This window comes from Halyomorpha halys, unplaced genomic scaffold (assembly GCF_000696795.3).
Source record: "Halyomorpha halys isolate HHAL.00 unplaced genomic scaffold, Hhal_1.1 Scaffold962.1, whole genome shotgun sequence".
In the NCBI taxonomy this organism is placed as follows: Eukaryota; Metazoa; Arthropoda; class Insecta; order Hemiptera; family Pentatomidae; genus Halyomorpha; species Halyomorpha halys.
Window position 1 is genome coordinate 289,862 of NW_027109643.1, and position 20,871 is coordinate 310,732.

At 28.9% G+C, this 20,871-nt stretch overlaps 2 protein-coding genes across 3 annotated transcripts in view; one reads left to right on the forward strand and one right to left on the reverse strand.

Moving 5' to 3' along the window:
• Window positions 1-3,899: 3,899 nt before the first annotated feature.
• Pex7 (Peroxin 7) overlaps window positions 3,900-20,871 on the reverse strand; it is a 28,131-nt gene continuing 11,159 nt past the window's right edge. Inside the window, exons 1-8 of one of the 2 annotated variants that reach the window (XM_014431302.3) lie at window positions 11,168-11,334; window positions 10,970-11,090; window positions 10,706-10,881; window positions 9,050-9,163; window positions 7,736-7,844; window positions 5,936-6,129; window positions 5,633-5,718; window positions 3,900-4,787 (exon numbers count right to left, since the gene is read on the reverse strand). In XM_014431302.3, coding sequence (XP_014286788.1) covers window positions 4,613-4,787; window positions 5,633-5,718; window positions 5,936-6,129; window positions 7,736-7,844; window positions 9,050-9,163; window positions 10,706-10,881; window positions 10,970-11,075 — 960 coding nt within the window. In that variant the 5' untranslated portion in view covers window positions 11,076-11,090; window positions 11,168-11,334 and the 3' untranslated portion in view covers window positions 3,900-4,612. Of the gene's footprint in view, window positions 4,788-5,632; window positions 5,719-5,935; window positions 6,130-7,735; window positions 7,845-9,049; window positions 9,164-10,705; window positions 10,882-10,969; window positions 11,091-11,167; window positions 11,335-20,871 lie in introns of those variants that run through there. The other variant, XM_014431303.3, reaches the window with a different exon arrangement.
• On the forward strand, window positions 15,161-20,302 carry Arr2 (arrestin 2). Its single transcript, XM_014431301.2, has 7 exons — window positions 15,161-15,391; window positions 16,693-16,814; window positions 18,156-18,500; window positions 18,582-18,770; window positions 18,884-19,072; window positions 19,193-19,361; window positions 19,521-20,302. The coding sequence occupies exons 1-7, from the start codon at window positions 15,319-15,321 to the stop codon at window positions 19,667-19,669; spliced, it is 1,236 nt and encodes a 411-aa protein (XP_014286787.1). The 5' UTR covers window positions 15,161-15,318; the 3' UTR covers window positions 19,670-20,302.

Genomic DNA, 20,871 nt, shown 5'->3' on the forward strand with positions numbered 1-20,871 from the left:
ATTAAGTGATATATTGGTATTTCGCAGAAAATTAATATTAAAGTAGCCATTTCTTAAAGTGGGCTGACCGTGGCTCAGTTGATTGAGGTGCAGGTAACTTACCACCTGGTAAAGACCTAGTAACTTAGGCGACGCCGGTTCTGAACCTACGGTTTCGACTTTTTTCATCACAGCGCTCCCACGAAATCCCAATGAAAGCATGATATGTCAGAAATGACTAATGGGGTCATAAAATAAAAACCCTTTCTTAAAAGTAGGACAATGTCTTTTTTCGACAGAGAAAAAGAAAATCGAAGATAAGGTTATGTATTGTTTGCAAATATGTACAAAAGACCTATTGTATCCCAAGCAGAGATGTAGTAACAGCTACATTGATATAGGTAGTATTATAAATGCTACTTTAATTAAATGAGTTAATATTTATTTTTAAAAACTAATTTAGCTTTTTTTGAGGCCTGTACGATGAATTGAAGGCGGGATAATGGATTTCTCTGTTTCATTTAAAGCGCGGCATTTACATATACCCTTGCAAATCCTGGGGATAACAGGGCACACCTAAAAGCGATATATGTGGTATATATATGTATCGAAGATTTAACTTAATATTTGTATGGATTTCATTACTTATTTTGTGTTGTTCACCTTGCTCGTTACTTACTTTATGTAAAATTCTGTTATTTTAAGTAGTTACAGGATTGTAAATCTTTTTCTTATACTATTTCTTCTCTAGAATTTTTGTAAATATTTAGCTGATTTAACTTTAATATTTAATTTTGGTTTTGGTTTTGCACCACGAAATCTTACATTTCTTGTTATTTTTTTCTTTATAACTTTATTTTTGTTTGATAGTATTTTTTTTTCTGTTTCCTATTGCTTTCTTTAATTATCAATATATATATTGATATGAATATTCGTTGTCTGATTACTTGGGGATTAGTGTAAGGAAAGTCTTGTATAAAGTTTATCAAATTTAACCAAATATTTTCGTTAACATATTTAAAAAAAGTAAATTTCATGGATGAAATATTTGTAAAATGAAATAAGCCTTCTTAAAAATCAGTGGTTCTTAATTTATGAAAATATTTTACAAATCAGAAGCCTTAAGAACATAGTAATCACTAATAAATCATCCTGTACATCTAGAATTATCACATAGCTCTTAGATAGTTATACATAGTTGGGAAGTTAATTAATTTATTAATTACTGGAAGTAACGTAGATAAGTGCAGGTACCAGTATCGATCCTGATTGGTTGATATCCATCGGCATAAAGTGTGTACCTCCTGTTATATCTTCTTTAATTACTTTCCCCTAACTGATTTAAAATAATGCGGCGTTGCTATTACTTTTAGTGTAATTGACCAACTTAACTAAGTTGTCATCACAACATTTTCGGGTCCGAAGTGGCGCCACTGCTCGAATCCATTCGATATATAGATTGAAAAATACTTCGTGACAGCCCCACAGAATAGATATTGACCTTCCCATTTTACCAAGATTAGGTTTATTATCAGTTAGGTAAACCGTATTTTCTGTCATAAGTTAGAGTGCATTAGGATTCAAAAACTGTTTCTGTTCCATCCTATTGCCTTTCAGTGTGGGGACTCTTCTTGGGATTGGTATCATGCATATATATCCCTGGCAAAGTTCCTCTTTTCTCCCAAGATCTTAAACCTAAGTTACCCTATCCTGTCCATGTAGGATATATAGTATATATAGTAGGTTCTTAGTCTGCATTTGAGTCTTCTTGCCATTGGTCTCACCTTAATGGTTTGTATAGGGCCTCTGTGATGGTCCATGGGACATCCATACAACTTCAGTTGTCTCCATAGCAGTACACTTTCAGCTCCTACCTATTACTATCTTTCTGTTTTGTTTTTTACCAAATTTCATTTCAATGGGAATATAAAACAATTTAGCAGTCACACCAGAACCATTTAATTTATTTATCAAAAGAAATTTTCATTGCAGTTAAAAAAGATAAATGGTATATTTTATATATTTTTGCTACTAATGTTTCCATTTTAGGTACTATAATTCATTGATGAGAAAAAAATAAATCATTAGATTTATTAGGTTAGTTGAAGATACAGTATGAAAGAATAAATAAACAACAATATTTCTAAAAAAACAGATTCATTTTTTGTACATAACAAAACAAAATTCTTTTCACTTTGAAATTTCAGACCAAAAAATGAGCCATGCCAAAATACTTTATCATTAATATTACTCCTTATTTATTCTTACTGGTATTTCCCAGATAAGTGAATTAATTCATATTTTTAAAAAAGTAAACAAAGCCACTTCCTCCCCCTTGAACTGCATCTTGCCCATCAACTATTTCTTGTTGCTCCTATTTCTCGTTAGCTGAGAATCCCCTAAAATTTCTTTAATCTTTTCTAAATGGTGAAAATGCCTTTGATGTAGTGCTAAACCTATATCTTATCGGCTGGCATTGGCTAGATTGTCTCCTTCAGAGACAAGGGTTCAAACTGTTTTTTTAATGTCGCCAGGGCATGAATGATTTTGCTAATGGCTTTTAAAAGCATAACATAGGTATGCTATAATTTATTATAATTAAAACTTATATTTTATATAAATAAATAATTATATTAAAAATTATAATTTAAAATTTATTACAATTAAAACATTATTTATTTGCAATAGTAAAAAAAAATCAATATTTTACTAAATAAAAAATATCAAAAAGAAAACAACAGTCATATCAATGATAAAAGCCTTCTTAGTGTAACTCTAGGCTTGTGTTATTATTCTTGTATGTAGGACTGGTAACCAGCTAGTTTATGAATATTTTATTTTTATCTCACTTTTCAACGGAAATACAGGTTTCAAGATCTATTGAGTCTAAATAAATAAGTATCACAAAATAATTAGTAAGCAGCCCAGTTCAAAAATGAAAATTTGAAATTATGAATTTAAGGTAAGTGCAGCACTGGTTGGTTTTGATTAGTGTGTTTTATTTGCTAAATTAATATGCCATTTATTCAATAATTCAAATGTTATAAAAGCTGGAATAGATTTTATAAAAAGTTATATACAAAAACATTGGTAAACTACATATACCACAGATAATTGGAGTCCACTTAACATCTTTGATTTTTCACTTTTTTTTTTAATGATCTTTGGAAAATGGCTTCAAAGATTTTTATTCATTACAAAAACATAGGATTTAATGATCTTCAAGATCAACTATATCTTATGTTTACCATAATAGTTTACTAAAGGTTTCAATGCTGTATTTTCAAAATGGCTTACTCAAACTACTTTTAATTTTTTTTAAATTTCAAATAGTTAACCATCTCTCTTTGCTAGTAGTTAAAAACATGAATAAATAAGAACTTTGAAAGAATTGCATATTTAACTAAAGGAGAAAGATTAAGAAATATTTTCCTAGATAGAAAATTTCCAGAAAAATTAATATCAAACATATAATGCTGTAGAAAGTAATTGAGAGATCAAAAATGAATAAACTTAAAGAATGAGAAAGGTGGAAAAACATATATATGATTAAATAATTGTTTTGAATGAATGTATTATTCCATCAATTAGTTTTACTGACACATACTTATGTATAAAAATATAGTAAGTGGAAGTATTGTCGTTGTGGATAATAACTTGCTACTTTGAAACAAGAAAGGAAATTTATTTCTACACTAGAGTGTTAAGTGAAAGTATGTATGATCCACGAATTTTTAAATAGAAATTTATTTTATTTTTTTCAGTTTTGATGTCTTAATGATCGTAGGTAGTAAATAGTTTTCATTTATAAAATTATGTGTCAATATGTTAAAATAATCAAAATATCAAAAAAATCTTTTGAAAATGTGCCAATTGGTTTTTCTTAGGAATTATATCTATAGAATAATGACAATTTAAAATATAATTTATTTCAGTTTATTGTCAATTATGACTATTCATTATATCACCAAGTTATTTTTTATCATCCCAACACAAGCATGGGCATCATACACATCAATATAAACTATATTTCATAAAATCATAAGTAATGGATTAAGTGTAAAAAGTATATAATTATTTGTTATTTTAGGATTGATGCCCATGGTCATGAAATTGGAGACTCTGAGACATTTAAACTAAATAAAACTAACTTAACTTATTTAATGCACTAAATCATGTAACAAAATAATTCTGGTTTACAATCACAGACTAAAAAATCATTCAGAATGATAATAAAATATATCTTCACTAGGTTAATTTAAAACTATCAATTAAAAATTAACGATGTTATATAATTAAATAATAAAATTGATAAAAAAGAAATACAAACATTTTAAATATTATCTTTAAAGCTTTCAAAATTATTTTAAATAAAAACAGATTGTTGAATCACTGTCAACAAGAACAACAGCATAACAAAGATTAATTAATACGTCTATTTTATGAACTGATTACAGTTTTTAATGTTCATAAACAAAACTTTATTTTAAAATAATCAGTTACTCCTTTATCTATAACATTTACTCATATTCACATATATACATTTACTTAGATATATATACATACAATTATACAATGATAAAGATAATATTGCTAGAGCATTTTTTTGCAATAAAAAAAATTTGTATAACTATTAACAAGAAGAGAGCGAAGTGAGAGATCTAGGAGTGAAAACATGAATAAGAGAGTCCCAGCCACAATCGGCAATTTGTCCCTCGATATGATTATTAAAGTCTAAACCATAAACAAATTCCGAATGGTGCCTGATAGTTTCAACTGCTTCTGTAGAGGCCTTAAAATCCCAAATCCTATAAGTTAAAAATATAATTAATAAATTATAATCAAGAATGAAATAAAAATTTACAAGTTCTTAAATAAAATAAAAATACTAAATTATCACATTTTGATAGCCAGATTAGAGATTTATATTATGTAGAACTTTTTAAAAGCATGTAAGATTGTTGAATAATTAAATGAATGAGAAAGCAATGACAAATTAAACTGGGGTTGCACGTGATAGATATCTGTTGTGCAAGTTTTCAGACATGCTCAGATGGCAGATACCATTATCAAGTAAGTCTTGATATTAAGAAAGTAAATGTCAGTGTACATGATTTTAATGGCTGTGATAACTATCACTATCATTGTCACTGCGGAACCTCAGCTCTATTTAATATTAAAATGAAATAATCCAGAATGGACAGGAGATTCTTCAAAACTGATTTAGATAGAACTAATCGGAGACACAGTAACATCTATGTAGAGACCATGCAACTTTTCATTATAAAAGTTTAATATACTCTTAGTTATTACCCACTTGAATGCAATAAAATATATTTTGCAGGTTGGGATGTACTACTTTCCAAGTTTACTGATAACTAACTATAATTATAATTTTAATTAGAGCTAGTTATCAATATAAATTTATGGACACCAGGTCCTTATGTTTCAAGGTATGCAGCATGTAGAACAGGGCAAATCATCAGATAAAATTAAAGTTCATTCCAAAAATAAGGAAAAAAATCAGTCTTAGCTTAAGAATGGAAAATTGGACAACTAAAAAGCTTGAGAAATTAAACATTAATGCCATATAATTTACTGATTAGGCTAAATCTAAATAAATAAAATATTTAGGAATAAAAAAAAAATATACCTGGTAGTAAAATCATACGAAACTGAAGCTAGAACAGATAGATAGTGTGGTGAAAACTGTACTCTTCTAACAGCATATTCACATCCCTTCAAAAGAAAATATTCAGTTACAAATTATATGTAATTGAATTTATATCATACATAACAAAATGTGCAAAAACGTTGGTTATTAGACAACAGCTATGTTAACAATTAATTAATAGAAAAAAATCAATCTCAACAGATCAAAGATTACCTGAAACTTAATCTTGGTTGTAAGACAATCATAAAATGTATTAATACATATAATTACATATTTTCTTACCTTTTGTTCAAATATTGGATAGGCAAGACTCCTCAGATCCCAACCCCTGATGAGGCCATCAGATCCCCCGGTGGCTAAGATGTTAGCATCATACTTGCACCAACTGCAACTCAGCACTTCTGCATCGTGTACTCTCATGGTCATTGATGCCTTCTGTGGAACATTTGAGTTCCATATTCTCATGGTGCCATCACCTATGTAATATGATTTTTTTAATATAATTCAAAGATGATTTCAAAATGAACATGTGAATGTTAGAAATAATTTACAAACTAATCTTACAAAGCATAAGGTTTTTCATCTTTGACAGCTGATGGCAGTCATGCTTAATTGTATAAGGGCCGGTTGCAACAGTCTCTGTTATAACTTATAAAATATTGTTCAAAATATTTTTATTTTTTTTTATGACATCATAATTAGTTCTAAATATATGGAGATAAAAATTATATTATCTGCTTTATAGTTTAATGTTACTTTGGGTAATGTATATACCTACTAACAAGTTTTTAATTCTTGTTTTGTGGACAGTACCTAATATTTTTTCACAATTAATAATTGTGTTGCAATTCAATAGAACTGCCTTTAAAATATCAGGTGTTCGTATTGTTAAACTTTTTTATTCATAGTTCTTTGAATATATTAGTTACTTCTATTTCAGTAATTTTCAAAAATTTTTTGTTAATTTTATGGTTTTGTGATTTTTTTTTTCAGTATTGTTTATTAGTATTTGAGGCTGAATTGAATTAAAATTCAACATCCTATTGTAACTTGCAATTTTCTTTTTTGTCCACTTTGTATGTAATTTGTTATTTTTTTATCGAGACTTAAGAATAAAAATTAACATTTAAATTTGTTTTAAATTACATAATTTGGACAAGATATTTCCTAATTAACAATAGAATCCTTCCAATACGAGTTAAAACTATCATCAAACTGGCAGATACATGTGTGGTACAAGATTTGGAATGAAATTGAATGTAGTGCATGTATTTTTACTTGTGTTGAGTAAACAAAAATAAGCTATTATATAATAGACCTACCTATTATACTATCAGTTAAACAACCACCATTTTTAATGAACAAGATAAAAAATAAAATAATACACAAAAATTTCAATATAGTATGATGATTTAACTTTATTAATTAGCACACTAAAAATACAATTATTATCAAGTCTACATTCGGTTTGGTACAACCGGCACTAACAAGGTAAAATTTTAACAAATAAGTCATTGAATGTCAAAAATTTGTCAAGATGCATCAGTATACAGTTCAATATTGGATTTATGCAAATAATAATTCTCAAAACACTTATGAGAGCTCATTGCATTCTAAAAGAGTGACAGTCCAGAGTACATTTGAGTTTAGAGAAATAATTGGCCTTTTTTTTAGTAGATTGATGTGGGAACTTCCTTAAGTATGAATGATGGTTTTTACTAGCATATGATTCATAATTTCCTGTGGCAAAAATAGATCCAACAGATAACTAGTTTCAACAGAATGGCATTATCCGTCACACTGAAAGAGAAATTCAATGGGTGAATCTCCAGATTCGGACATACGACATGGCCTCCAAAATCATGTTCAATTTCCCTTGATTTTTTGTAGGTTTATATGAAATCATTGGTTTGCCTAAACAACCAATCAAAGACTTAAATATTTATAGATCTCATATCATCAATGGGATAAAGGACGCATTGTGTTAATAAAAATAAGGAAAATATGATTACTTTTATTAATTCTGTTGTATAAAGCATAAAAGTTATTAAAACCATACTCAATAGATAATAGAAATAATACCTGACACAGAAGCAAAACACGATGGGACATGAGGAGACCACATAGCATTATATACCAGTTGTGAATGGCCGAGGAATGTGGAAAGTGATGAACTCCTCGTTGGATCCCACTGAAATATAAAAGCAATAATCATTATAAATCAAAATGATTAACAACTACATTGAATTCATTCATAAAAAACATTTAATGATCTAATGAAAACCTAACTGCAGTATTTATCAATTTAAGAAACAAATATTATCAATAAAATTTAAAGAATAAAAAAGTGTACCCACTTGCCACTGCTATGATTTCACACGTGTTGACTACACTAACATTTTAATAATAAGTGTGATATAATTGTATGAAAACACTAAGTATATTTGAGTATATATTTTTTTTTTTACAATAAAAGTATAATGTTCAGAAAAGAGGTATGAACAAAATTATTTTCAAAATATAACTAGAGGGTAAGAGAAGAAAAATAGCAGAAAAACAATAAACTTATATGAAACTTAATTGCCATTTCAAACATGTTTGTTGAAAATATTTAAAAATAAGAATGAACAGCAAACAATTTTAAACTTCACTATTTAGAAGTTGTTTCGAGTTTCTGGGGTAACATGAAAATATAACCTTAAAATTTCCGCATTAATTCTCTCTGCACTACCAAGATGAATTTAACCAAAGATACCATTGCTAATAAAACCTGACAGTAACCTTCTAAAAACATTATTAACATGGCTATTTCTAACAAAAATGTAAATAATATTTGACTTCGTTCACACTAATTCATGGAAAATGTTAGCTTATGACATTTAAGCATTGGCCAGTGTAAACTGCAGACATAAAAATGTTATTAACTTTTTTATTAAAAATAGAAGTTTTAATAACATGTTGCTATTGGCTGGTGTTAACACACTCCAGTATCTAAACCACATCTGAGAGGATTAATTATTTTCATTATATAATAATAGTCTTTTGCACAGTATAAATGTCATTGGAAAGGTGTGAAAGGGTACAAAAATTAAATCAATCAACGAAAATAAAACAATAAAATAACTTTCGATGTTTTTCAAACAAAACAGAGAAGAAGATAATAATGATTTAGTTTTGCTGCTCATGCATTTATATTATACATTTATATTTTATTTATATTCTTTACTCTGTTCAACCTCAACACTCCATATTAATGTTTCTTATCACAATGATATCCCCATAACTCAAGATATATCTACCAATATGGTCCTTTAAGATCATTAAAAGTCTTTATTCATGTTGTCATGATATAACAGGCTTTAGAATTAGTAATAAATATAATTATTTAATAATTACCAGTTTAATTGAACAATCCCAGGATGCAGATAAAACATGTTGTTCTTGCCTTGTTTGGCTCCAATCAACACTGTAAACTTCTTTTTTATGCTCTTTAAGAATTTTAGCAGGAGCCTAAAACATTATTTATGGGTATAAAATAATTTTAATACTTATTACTAAATTTCATTCCAAAACATAAGGATTATGAAATATATTTGTATATGAAGTGCATATCATCACAAATGAACAGATCTTTGGAATACAACATAATAATTTCTGTTCACGGAATGAACTGAAAAATAAAAATACCATATTTATAATAATTGCAAGGGTAATTTATATGAAAATATGTGGTAAGAGGAATGACCACAGAAATTGAAAAAATAGTGCTCAAAACAGAGCTGAATAGCGGAAGGTGATATAATCAGCCTCAGGGTCAATAAGGACTGATTAAGAGTTTATTTCCAGTAAAACAAAAATTAATAAAAAACATTAAATTTGTAGAATGAATGCCCCATTGCAGATTAAGGGCTTGAGAATAGGGAGAACTTTACCCACTCAATCGCCTATAGAAAAATGGCTGTTTGAGGACAAACTTTCCAAAACTAACCATCACTGTGTCCAGCATAAAGTAAAATATATATATTACGTTGTCATGATTTCCAAATGGGAAACTAGAAAACAATGCACCATTTTTGTGGAAAAGGTTTAAAGCATGTCAACATATAATTCAATAAATAATATTGATTTAAAAATTATTAAATACATAGCCCTGAATATACGACAATAACCAGATCTAACATGCAATATAGAATAACATATAATATAATAAACAACCAAATATAATTTATTTATGCTTATTTTTATATAGTAACTTTTCAATTTATTTTTAAATTAATAGGTATGCAGGATTTAACATATCACTGCAAAGAACAGGTAAAAGACAGTTTGATAAAGCCAGTACTGTAAATTCATTAAAAAAAAATCTTTCAGGAAATAAGAGTGATTCTAAAATTTTTCTTTTTTTAGTCAATTTATTACAATATTAAAAAAAATTTATTGCGATTGAAAACAAGAAATTAAATCGATAAGCATTCCTTGTATATATTATTAGTCAATATATTATAAAAACCAATATAAATATCAAGGGCAGGCAGGAAAAGTAGTACAAGTCAGGAAATGGCTAAAATAGTTTAATTTTCTATAATTAAAGCTAATCCTAATAATTACAATTAATTATTAAAACCTAAAATGAGCCAGTCTTTGAGGTACAAATAATTCAGCTTGAAAAAAAAATCATGATAATTTTTGATTTTTTTATTCTCATTCTCCTTATATCCAAAAACATATAATAGAACAGAAATAAAAATAAGTATTACCTGAAGGTTACAGGATGTAATAATTAACAGGTTATATAATGATAGTAATTCGAACAGCATTGAATGACTAAGCACAAAATAATTGAGATCATTACAACTTGTATCAGAAAAATAATTTTAATTCAACTGAAATTTCTAACAAAATGCTGAATCTGAGTAGTCATGTATTAAAATAAACAAATAATGACAAATTAAAAACAAAAATTAATAAATAAATATCAGCTTTTCCAGATATGATCTTATTTTGTTCATTTCGGTATTACAGATTAAATTACTTATAAGTAAAGCAAGTTACCTTAGGAGAATTAACATCCCATATGTGGAGGATTCCGTCACCACTTGCGGCAACAAGTATATTTGGATTTGTTTCACTCCACACTACATCAAATAAACCATCTTGCCATTCGTATCTAGCAACTTCTTCGAAACTGTCATTTGAAAGAAGGTCAAGCACAAATAAAGTACCACCACCTGCAAGCAAATTTGATAATAAAATATTAATATTAAGCAATATGAACACAAAACAGCAAACATGTTATTGTTTCAGATGTCAATATACCTGCTAACCCGAAGTATTGTGAAGTAGCACATACCAGTCGATGAGACTGAAATGGTGAAAACCGAACAGAGTATCCATGACGATTAGGAGTCAGATAAGTTGGCATATTTTTCTGTTATATCTACAACAAAATATCCTATTAAAATATAATTAATTAAAAATAAATGGTTTCTATCACAATATGTAAATATTCCTTGCCTTAATAAATTTGGTATTTTATAAGTCAATACATAACTTTTGAGGTTTGGTGCTAATAAATATGTTAGAAATAAAACAGGCATTATTAATCAATTTGATATGACACTGACCACTTGAACTCAACATGTTTACAATCTAGTATCAGTCTTAGGAATACTATAACCACACAGAAGGTTTCATCCTACTATGTTGCCCTCTATAGAACAAAATTTTAACCATTTATTCCGGGTTCGGTTCGGAGCTATAATTTTAAGTTTAAGTTTATTTAAATCTCAAAGGTAATTTTTATACAAAATCTTCTATCAACTGTAACTCGTGAACATCCTTGTACAATTTTTATTCAAAAAAGTTTTGATAAAAATACTAGAGATTACAGCGTAATAGCATAGTTTTTTCTAAATGAAAAAACAACAACACTTGAGTGGGTTTGAAAAATGGAACTTTTCGGTTATCTATGAAAATCCTCAAAAAATCCCTTTAAATTATCCAATTATTTGTAACCAAGCTTCATCATTGTGATGTTTGTAAAAAAAAAATTGTTTTCGAGTTATAAAAAGAAAAATTATTATTTTTTTTTAATTATCGGTTTGAAGCTGACTGCTAGCGAGATCTCAACTCTAAAATTTGGATTCAGCTTCTCCAAAACATAGTGGATTGTTAATTAAAAAAACTTCTATGCTTTTTCCTGGAAACACCCCTTTTGAACTCTCAATGACTGGACTATTTTTAAATCGCGCTCTTCCAGCGTCGTATCGTAGACGAAAATTAAATTGGTGTTTTTCTTGATCGTGGCACATCTGAAAGGAAGATAATTAATTTATTTTGTATTTGATGTGTCCTATAGATTGTACTGTAGATTTTGGTTACTTTTTGACAACTTTATTAGCTTTAAGACAATCTATGGAGGTTTCACAGTAAAGAAACACGTGTCTACGATTTCTTTGGAACACGTACATTTTAAGAAAAAACAATAACTTTTTTTTTGTCTGATGTGCCACTATTAAAGCAAAACAGCGACATATAGTATCTACATTTTATTGGAAATTATATCTACTTTAATGTTCTATCAAATGTTCATTTTCTATTTATAGGCGAAAAACTGAACAATGTTCCACAATTTGTTTTTCATTTCCGTTACGGGGTGGCAAACCTAGTGTGCAGATTCAACATCTCAAAACCTTCTATATTCTATATATAAGAAAAAAATATGATTATTTGATGAAAACACTCCTTTTGAATCTTAAATGATTGAACAAAGTGATGTAAGTATGATTTTGGAGGCTCTAGCAAGCTGAGTTTTGAGGTCCTTAGAGTTTCTTAATCAAAATTTGAAGAAGTGGGTGTGTGTTATACATAATAATACTATTTTTGTTATTAATTATAAATGCCTATTGAACTATGTTATATAAATTTTATTATTACAATATCATGCTCAAAATATACTTAATATAGTTTAGAAACCTATGCTACTTAACTTGTTATTCTACTTCTATTCTATGTATCAAATGTACTATTCTGTTGTGAGTTTTGAATTAGATGCAGCCTTTTTGCCTTACTACTGTTCCGAATCTAGGTTAGTTCAGCACCACAGTTTTATACAAATAATTAATTTTTTAGTGGCTTTTAGTCATAAATAGAAGTTTATATACATTACGAAACACAATCGCCGGATTTTAATTAATTCTTTTTAATGAAAATATTATATTTATGGGCTGTTTTATTTAAAGATTTAAAATGATCTTCAAACGCTGTACTCAGAGTTGTATGTATATTGGTATTCTTTTATCACAGGAAAGATTAGTCTCCAGGATGACATTAATTAATTTGTATGGATAAAATAATTATTTTTTTAATAGGATATTAATAATGAATACTAAGATACAGTACAAGCTGCACCTATCCACGTTTACATAATAGATCTTTAAGCATTTTTGATAAATTATTACAACAGAACCTTAGGAAAATACCTTAAAATAAAACACTATTAAAAAACGTACACCAGCTAAGAAATGTTAAATTTTAAATTTTTATGAATGAATGACTTCAAGTATCTTTTTAACCAGATAGATATATTTATTATATTTTATGTACTACAGATCCTCATTAAACACACTAGTAAGTGATCTGCACCAATGTACTGAGGTTTATTTGGATATAGAATTTTGGTTTTCAGCAAATCACGCACACTTGCAACAGAATACATACATTATCCAAAATTCTTCAAAAAGACTGCTAATGTATTCTTATTAATTGCTGCTTATTGTATTCTTATTTCAAATCACGCCCAAAATAACATAAAAATATCATCAGTAATATCTTACATATTTCAAATTAGATACATTTTATTCTAGAACTCGTTTCTGCCCAATCCAATCGTACAATAAATTTCCACCATCCCATTACCCAATCCTGCTAAAAGCGGTTTGAAAAAATTGCTCTGGGATCTCTTGCCAAGACCATTCATATTATGTTGCCAGAGGTCTATGGTTTAGAACACTCAGCTGTCCTGAGGGGTTGTAAAGACTCAGTGGTTGTAATGGGAAGTCTCAGTAAAGTATATATAATACATTTTAATGAAGGGTACAAAAAAAAATCTCTTGCTACTGCAAAATTGTAATCATGGCCCTCACCATCTAGCGATACTATGGGAAAACATCGCTTGGTTTCGTTGGAACTAGGGATGCACACTGTGGGGTATTTGATCTGAAAAGCTGGCCAAAAATCATTTTTGTGCTTCTACTCTTGGTATGGTATTTTTATTAAGTCTTTGAATGCGTCCCGAACCAGAACCGTCGTTCAAAAAACACCATGGAAGATCAAGTTATCGCTTTCACTCGTTCGAGTTGTTTGTAGTTAACCCTTGCTCCTTCCGTCTTAGAATTTTTCTAGTAGGATCATATAGAATAGACAACTCACAATAACGAGATAAGTATCCCACCGTAACCTTAAAGTGCCACAGGTAGGAAAAGGTAATACTCAACCTGATTTATGTTTTTCCATACGTAAAGCAACCGCTAATTTATTGGTTTTTTATTCTGTTTTAGAAAAATCGGAAAAAAAAAATCAAGGTATGTACTACAGTTTATGACCATTTATAAATATTTTAGCTCGCTGCTAAAGTGTTAAAGCTACTTTCAATGCTCTACTTCTATAAACAAAGGTCTTTTTGTTATTTTTGCCAGCGTTTCTTTGTGTTCATTTCTATTTCTATAAAGCAGTAGTCTCAGAAATGGTTGTTAATATTTTTTGCAAATAATTGTTGAACCTTCCTAAATCGTTTTTTTATAATTAATAATACTATAAAGAGATGGCAGGTAATGACGGGACAGATTAAATCGGATATTAGAGAAGGGAATAAAATATTCAGAGTAGAATTTAAAAAGAATTAGGTTTAATAGTTGATGTTCCAAAAGGTGGCGATAGAAATACCAATGACAAAAATACAATTAAAAATTTGTTTGAAGTCGTTGATCGATTAGTGGAAATAATTGGGGTCGATACAGAATTGATTAAAACGTAATCCTAAAGGCGAGGATGAAGAAATTTTAGATCTAAATGATATTTTTATTCAAAGGAGAATATTATACTAACAAATATACCATAGTCCACATTTCATTTCTTAATCTAAAAATTAGTCTTGTTCTGACACCATCAATGAGGAAATTCCTGGCAGACAGTTTCGATGAAAAATCCAAGAAATCGTTTAAACCTACGCTGTACGCCAGGGGAATCTCATATCCACATATTGTTATCAATCATTGAGTTATATGCGTTGTTACAAATATTGGCAAACTAACAGAAGCCTCCATGTGTTATTATATTTCTTAGATATAATTAATATTTCTAAAACGAGCTATACTTTAGGGTTTCGGTAACTCGATTTGGAGGCTTTGAAAGAGTTAGGTAACTGAATGTGATCTTGTTAGTATGGTAAGGTGCGCAATCTTGGAAGCCGGAAAAGTTCTATATAAGGGACTAGTGCTTAGTAGTGACCCTAGAATCCTCTTGCAGAGGGAGTGTAGTGAACTGAAAAACTCATACAAACAATTTGTGTGCTATAAACCTGCTATTAGGTGTTGTTTTAGTGAGATCTTTAATTGATCAGAAGAACCAACGACTCGGCTATTCAGCAACCAACGACTACCGCTGCGATGAACTCACTTCTCGCTCTTTTCAATGCCGGCGTTGTCGCCGTTAAAGTTTTCAAGAAGACAACACCTAATGGTAACTACTACTTTGCTCCATAGTATATTAAAAATATAATATGTTAATCTACCTAAAATTACTTTCATAAAGCTAATTCCACACATTAATTAAGAATAATGTGCATCTGAACTATCATTAATCAATCTTCGTAATGGAATTTTTTTTAATAAATAGAATTAATTTTATTACAGTCCCTTTCAATAAAAATTTTATATTTAATAAATAATACCCATTCAATTATTCTAATTTAGTTCCTAGTAATTTGCATAAGATTGTATGCCATTATTTGAATTAATTTACATTAATTTCATTAATTTCAATTACAAAAATAATTGTGTGATTATAAAAAACGCATATTATTTTTCTAAATTAAATAGTCAAGCAACTGTGGTATGATTACATTTAAAGTAAATAAATGCTAGAATAAACTTGTAATTAAACTTCAGCTTAATCATAATATAAAAATTTTAAACAATAATGTCGTTTGTTGTTATATAAATTCAATATAAAGTTTAAAAAATAAATAAATGATATATGTCAAAAGTGTTTAAGAATATTTTGGTTTATTTTCTTGATATTATCTGACATTCTTAAATTTTTAAACACTATAAACTTTTGTTTAGTAATCAACCAGTGGTAAAATGAATTTTATTCTCATAGTTAATATTAAATACAATGAATCTAAAAAGATATTCAGTTTTGTTATAAGTATTCCAATTAATCAAAGATCTTATTTTATATTTAATTCAAAGTTTATTATTAAAATGATTTGTTATTTTATTATATGAGGAATGTCAGCAGGTTATAATTTCTTTGAAAATATACAACATTACATTTACTGCTAGGTAAGTATACTAAAGTTTTTATGACAGGGCATGGGACAAATAAAATTTTCTTTAAGTCTTCATATATTTTATTTTATTAGCCTGTTTCCCCCAATATTATGAATTTATCTTGGTTCAAAACACCCTTGATTATCATATTACAATTTTATTTAATCATTCTCAGGTTCAATTTTTTAATTTAATACATTATGCACATTTTTAGGCGTTAAACAAGTTTAATTTGATTCAATAAAGTCTGTTTTATATCATGGTAGATTTATAAAATATCCATTCAGTTGTAATATGCAAATAAAAATGTGATGTTTAAAGTAGTGACTAAAAGAATTGTTGGACAATAGTAAAGTTATAAACAGATTAAATTGGGAGAAAAATGATTCTGATAAAATAAAATAAGGAAAATAATTGAATCTGTCAAGTCAGATGAAGTGCTAAATATTTCACATCATTAATACACTTTTATTTATTTCACAATAGGCAAGGTTACAGTGTACCTTGGCAAACGAGACTTCATTGACCACTTAGATCACTGCGAGGTTGTAGATGGTGTTATTGTGGTCGACAATGACTACCTCAAAGGAAGAAAGGTTTATAGCCAGGTATAAAGTCTATTTTGATATCATAATATAATACTTTATTTATTACCACTCATTTTAAAAGACATATGTAACTACATTTGGATGAGGATAGTTAACAAATAATATTAATTGTTTTTCAAATATTCAGATTTTATTTATGAATCAATGATATGTGAACAATGATAAACCTTAAAACAAAGGGTCCTGTCTGTAAAAGCTGTAAAATTCTGATTTAAATACTGTAAACTTATCCAAGTTTACAGTATTTAAATCAGAAATTTTATATCTTTGAATTTACTACTATTATCATCATAAAACTCTTTATTGAATCTGTAGTATTTGTTCAGCTTATTAAATGTAGAATGAGAAATTTGTAATGCAATTTCAAAAGAGAAAATCAAATCTTTTGTAGTAAAAATTTGTTGATATATATTTTCGGCCATAAGGGAATCTTTTTCGTATGCTAGTTATAGACAATGCTCATAGGTGTCAGCACTTTCCTAAATATGGTTTCATAAAAGATTTCTCTCAATTGAGTACTATTTTTAATACATTTCCAATTGCTGTATAACGGAATTAAAATATCTTAAATATTTAGTTGATCACTAAGATTATTTTCAAATGATTTTTAATTATATGATTGAAACATGAATAATCGGCACACAATTGAAATATTTTTTTTTTTATATGTCTATCGTTCTAATAATTTAATTAGAGATAATTATTTTCTTTATTCATCGACATTGGTTATTATAAGTAATATCGGGACTCAGAAAATATCAAACTATTTTATTAAATTCATTAAAATTATTCTGTTTATTTATTGTTTTCTTAGAGGGGTTTGCTGCGGAATGTTCCAAATAATGTTATTTGTATCTGTTCAATAAACAAGACCTCCCAAAGAAAACAAAGAAAATTACATGTTAAAAACAAATTAAATAATATCCGAAAAAATCTAGAACTATTTATTTAACGTTTTATATAGTTTATATTTCATAATATTATAGGTAAATATTTTGGGATTATGGTGCTAAGCAAACTAGGCCAACACAGTAAAAAGTCAAAACACAGGCTAACAGTCAGGATTATAATAAATTCTAAGTCTTTAAACTTATTCCTTGTGATGTTATTACTCCATACATTTAATAGCTCAATTATTTTACACAAGGAATACTATCATATATTATGTCTTCTGTTGTTATTGAATGATGTTAATGAACACGTAAATGTAAATACTGTATTGAAAACCTTAGCTTCAAACATACAAAATTTTATAGAAATATAGTGATCCCAAGTTTCAAATAATAAACAACTAGTTTGTTTCCAATGGCCACGAAAATTATGTTTTGTTTGTCCCTATAGATGGCCACGACCTACAGGTTTGGGCGCGAGGAAGATGAAGTTATGGGGCTTAAGTTCAGTAAAGAGTTAATCCTGACTAAAGAGCAAGTAGCACCCCCAAGTAGCAATAACGAGAAAAGAGAACTGACTCCTATCCAAGAGCGGCTCTTGAAGAAGTTCGGCAACAACGCCTTTCCGTTCACCTTCCAATTCCCATCCAACTCTCCGTGTTCCGTTACCCTCCAGCCCGGCGATGACGACCAGGGAAAGCCTTTGGGAGTCGAATATGCAGTAAAAACTTACGTCGGCGACAACCCAGACGATAAGGGACACAAGAGGTCATCAGTGACCCTGGCAATCAAGAAGGTAAGATTGGTAAAAAATATTTCTTATAATTTTTTCAGCTTGGCATTTAATCGTTAATATCTGACCATTCTCCGCTCACAGCTGCAGTTTGCTCCACAAGGACGTGGTCGACGTCAGCCGAGCTCTCTGGTTAGCAAGGGATTCACTTTTTCACAGGGCAAGCTCAACCTGGAGGTGACCCTGGACAGGGAAATATACTATCATGGAGAGAAGGTGGCTGCCAATGTATGTGTCAGCAATAACTCCAGAAAGGCTGTTCGCAACATCAAGGTTTGTTAGATTATTGAGAGAACTTTATAGGGTTACTTAATGTACATGTACATAATTAAAAAAATCTTTCGATTAATTTATTTATGTTCATCTTCGATTACCTTTACCAACAGATCTACGTGGTACAACACTGTGAAATCACAATGGTCAATGGGCAGTATTCCAAGCACGTAGCAAGTTTAGAGACTCGTGAAGGGTGCCCTATTACTCCAGGCGCCTCTTTCACTAAAGTCTTCTACTTGGTGCCTCTGGCCTCCAGTAACAAGGACAGGAGGGGGATAGCTCTCGATGGCCATCTCAGGGTGAGATAATATAAGCTTTCAACATTTCCCATTCTTGACAATTATTTTAATCATGCCCACAAACAAACTTTGTTTACAGTTATTATAGAAGCAAATAATAATAGTAGTCTTTTATGTTAGGATGATGACGTCAACTTGGCATCGTCGACTCTTGTCGCAGAAGGGAAGTGCCCCGCAGAAGCCATGGGTATAGTAATTTCTTACTCCCTTAGGGTCAAACTAAATTGTGGAACTCTTGGAGGGGAATTGGTCACCGATGTGCCTTTTAAACTTCTTCATCCAGCACCCGGTAAGTTGTAAGGTTGTCTAGGCAACTTTTGGTGAATTATAGACAAGAGAAAGGACTCAATGTCCACAAGATAACTGACAAAATTTGACAACCACAAAATTTTTGAGAAATTGGCTCAATGTATTTCGATACGAATCATAAGATATATTTCTGTGCTAGGCTCAATGGAGAAAGACAAGATGAATGCATTGAAAAAGAGTAAGAGCATTGAGAGATCTCGCTACGAGAACTCCTGCTACGCCGATGATGACGACAACATCGTATTCGAGGACTTTGCAAGGCTTCGCTTGAACGAACCTGACGAATAAATAATCTTCAAGTTGAAAAAGATATATACTCTATTATGTTATAACCATTTATCAAAATAATCTATTATTTTTAACAAATAACCAATTTATAATTTTAACTATCATAATGCTATATGATTTAAAAGCAAACATATTTTATTAAGGTGCTTCAGCTGTATTGTTATCCTTATTTCTCTTTTGCTTTTTTTTCTTCCTTAATCAAAAATTGAAATGAATTCGGTGCCAAATTAATTAAATTGATTGTGCTGAGTATGATTTTACTCACAGGTACATGACAGTCAAATTAGCATTATGTGAAAATATATATTATTTCTGACAATTATTTGTTTTAAAGTATGTATGTTAATTATAAAGTTGTATTTTATTGGCTAGTGAAAATAAATTACGATAGTGGTAAATATCTCAAAAGTAACGTATAATATTTTTAGAGTAAATAAATACAAGTACCCACATTGGTTATTTTGTTTGATTCAAAATATATAATATACAGCATACAAAACCTGGTGTTTCTTTACTTGGAATATGACAACTTTCTTCCAGATTGAAAACCGCTAAGCTCATTATGTAAATCAGTATAAATTATTTTTTTGTTTTTTGTTTTGTCTAAAAATAAATCTCATACTGTCTGGCATAGTTTTGAGTCCCTCGGCTGCTTGTTTTCTAGATGTTGAAACCTTTGTTTCTTAGTCTACTATTTCAAATAAACATATATACATATTTAATTTTAAAAACTTTTTTAAATACATTAAAATTTTATTCAATACACAATTAAAAAAAATTTCACAATCAAAAGTTTTTGATTTTTAAAGATATCTACACCACTGAAACTAATAATACAAATAAAATGACTGACAAAAATTTTACTAAAGAAAACATAAATATTCACGTTTTGCTGTAGATCGAAACACAACGACTTTGATTTTAAGAATACTTTATTAAAAAATAAATAAATAAAATAATAATAATAGACGCGATCTCCATAAAATCATTATTGTGCTACATTATGATGCATATAATTATCCATACGATCAAATATATCTTATTATTTGACGGTTCTATGGTTATACATTATATTTGACGGTTCGATGACTTTAGATTTGCGCTTATTTGCACTGGAGGAGGCCATTTCCTACAACACATTGTCCAAGTTGTTAAAGTGTGGTAACGTAAATATATTTTTCTAATCCGAATAAATGTGAAAA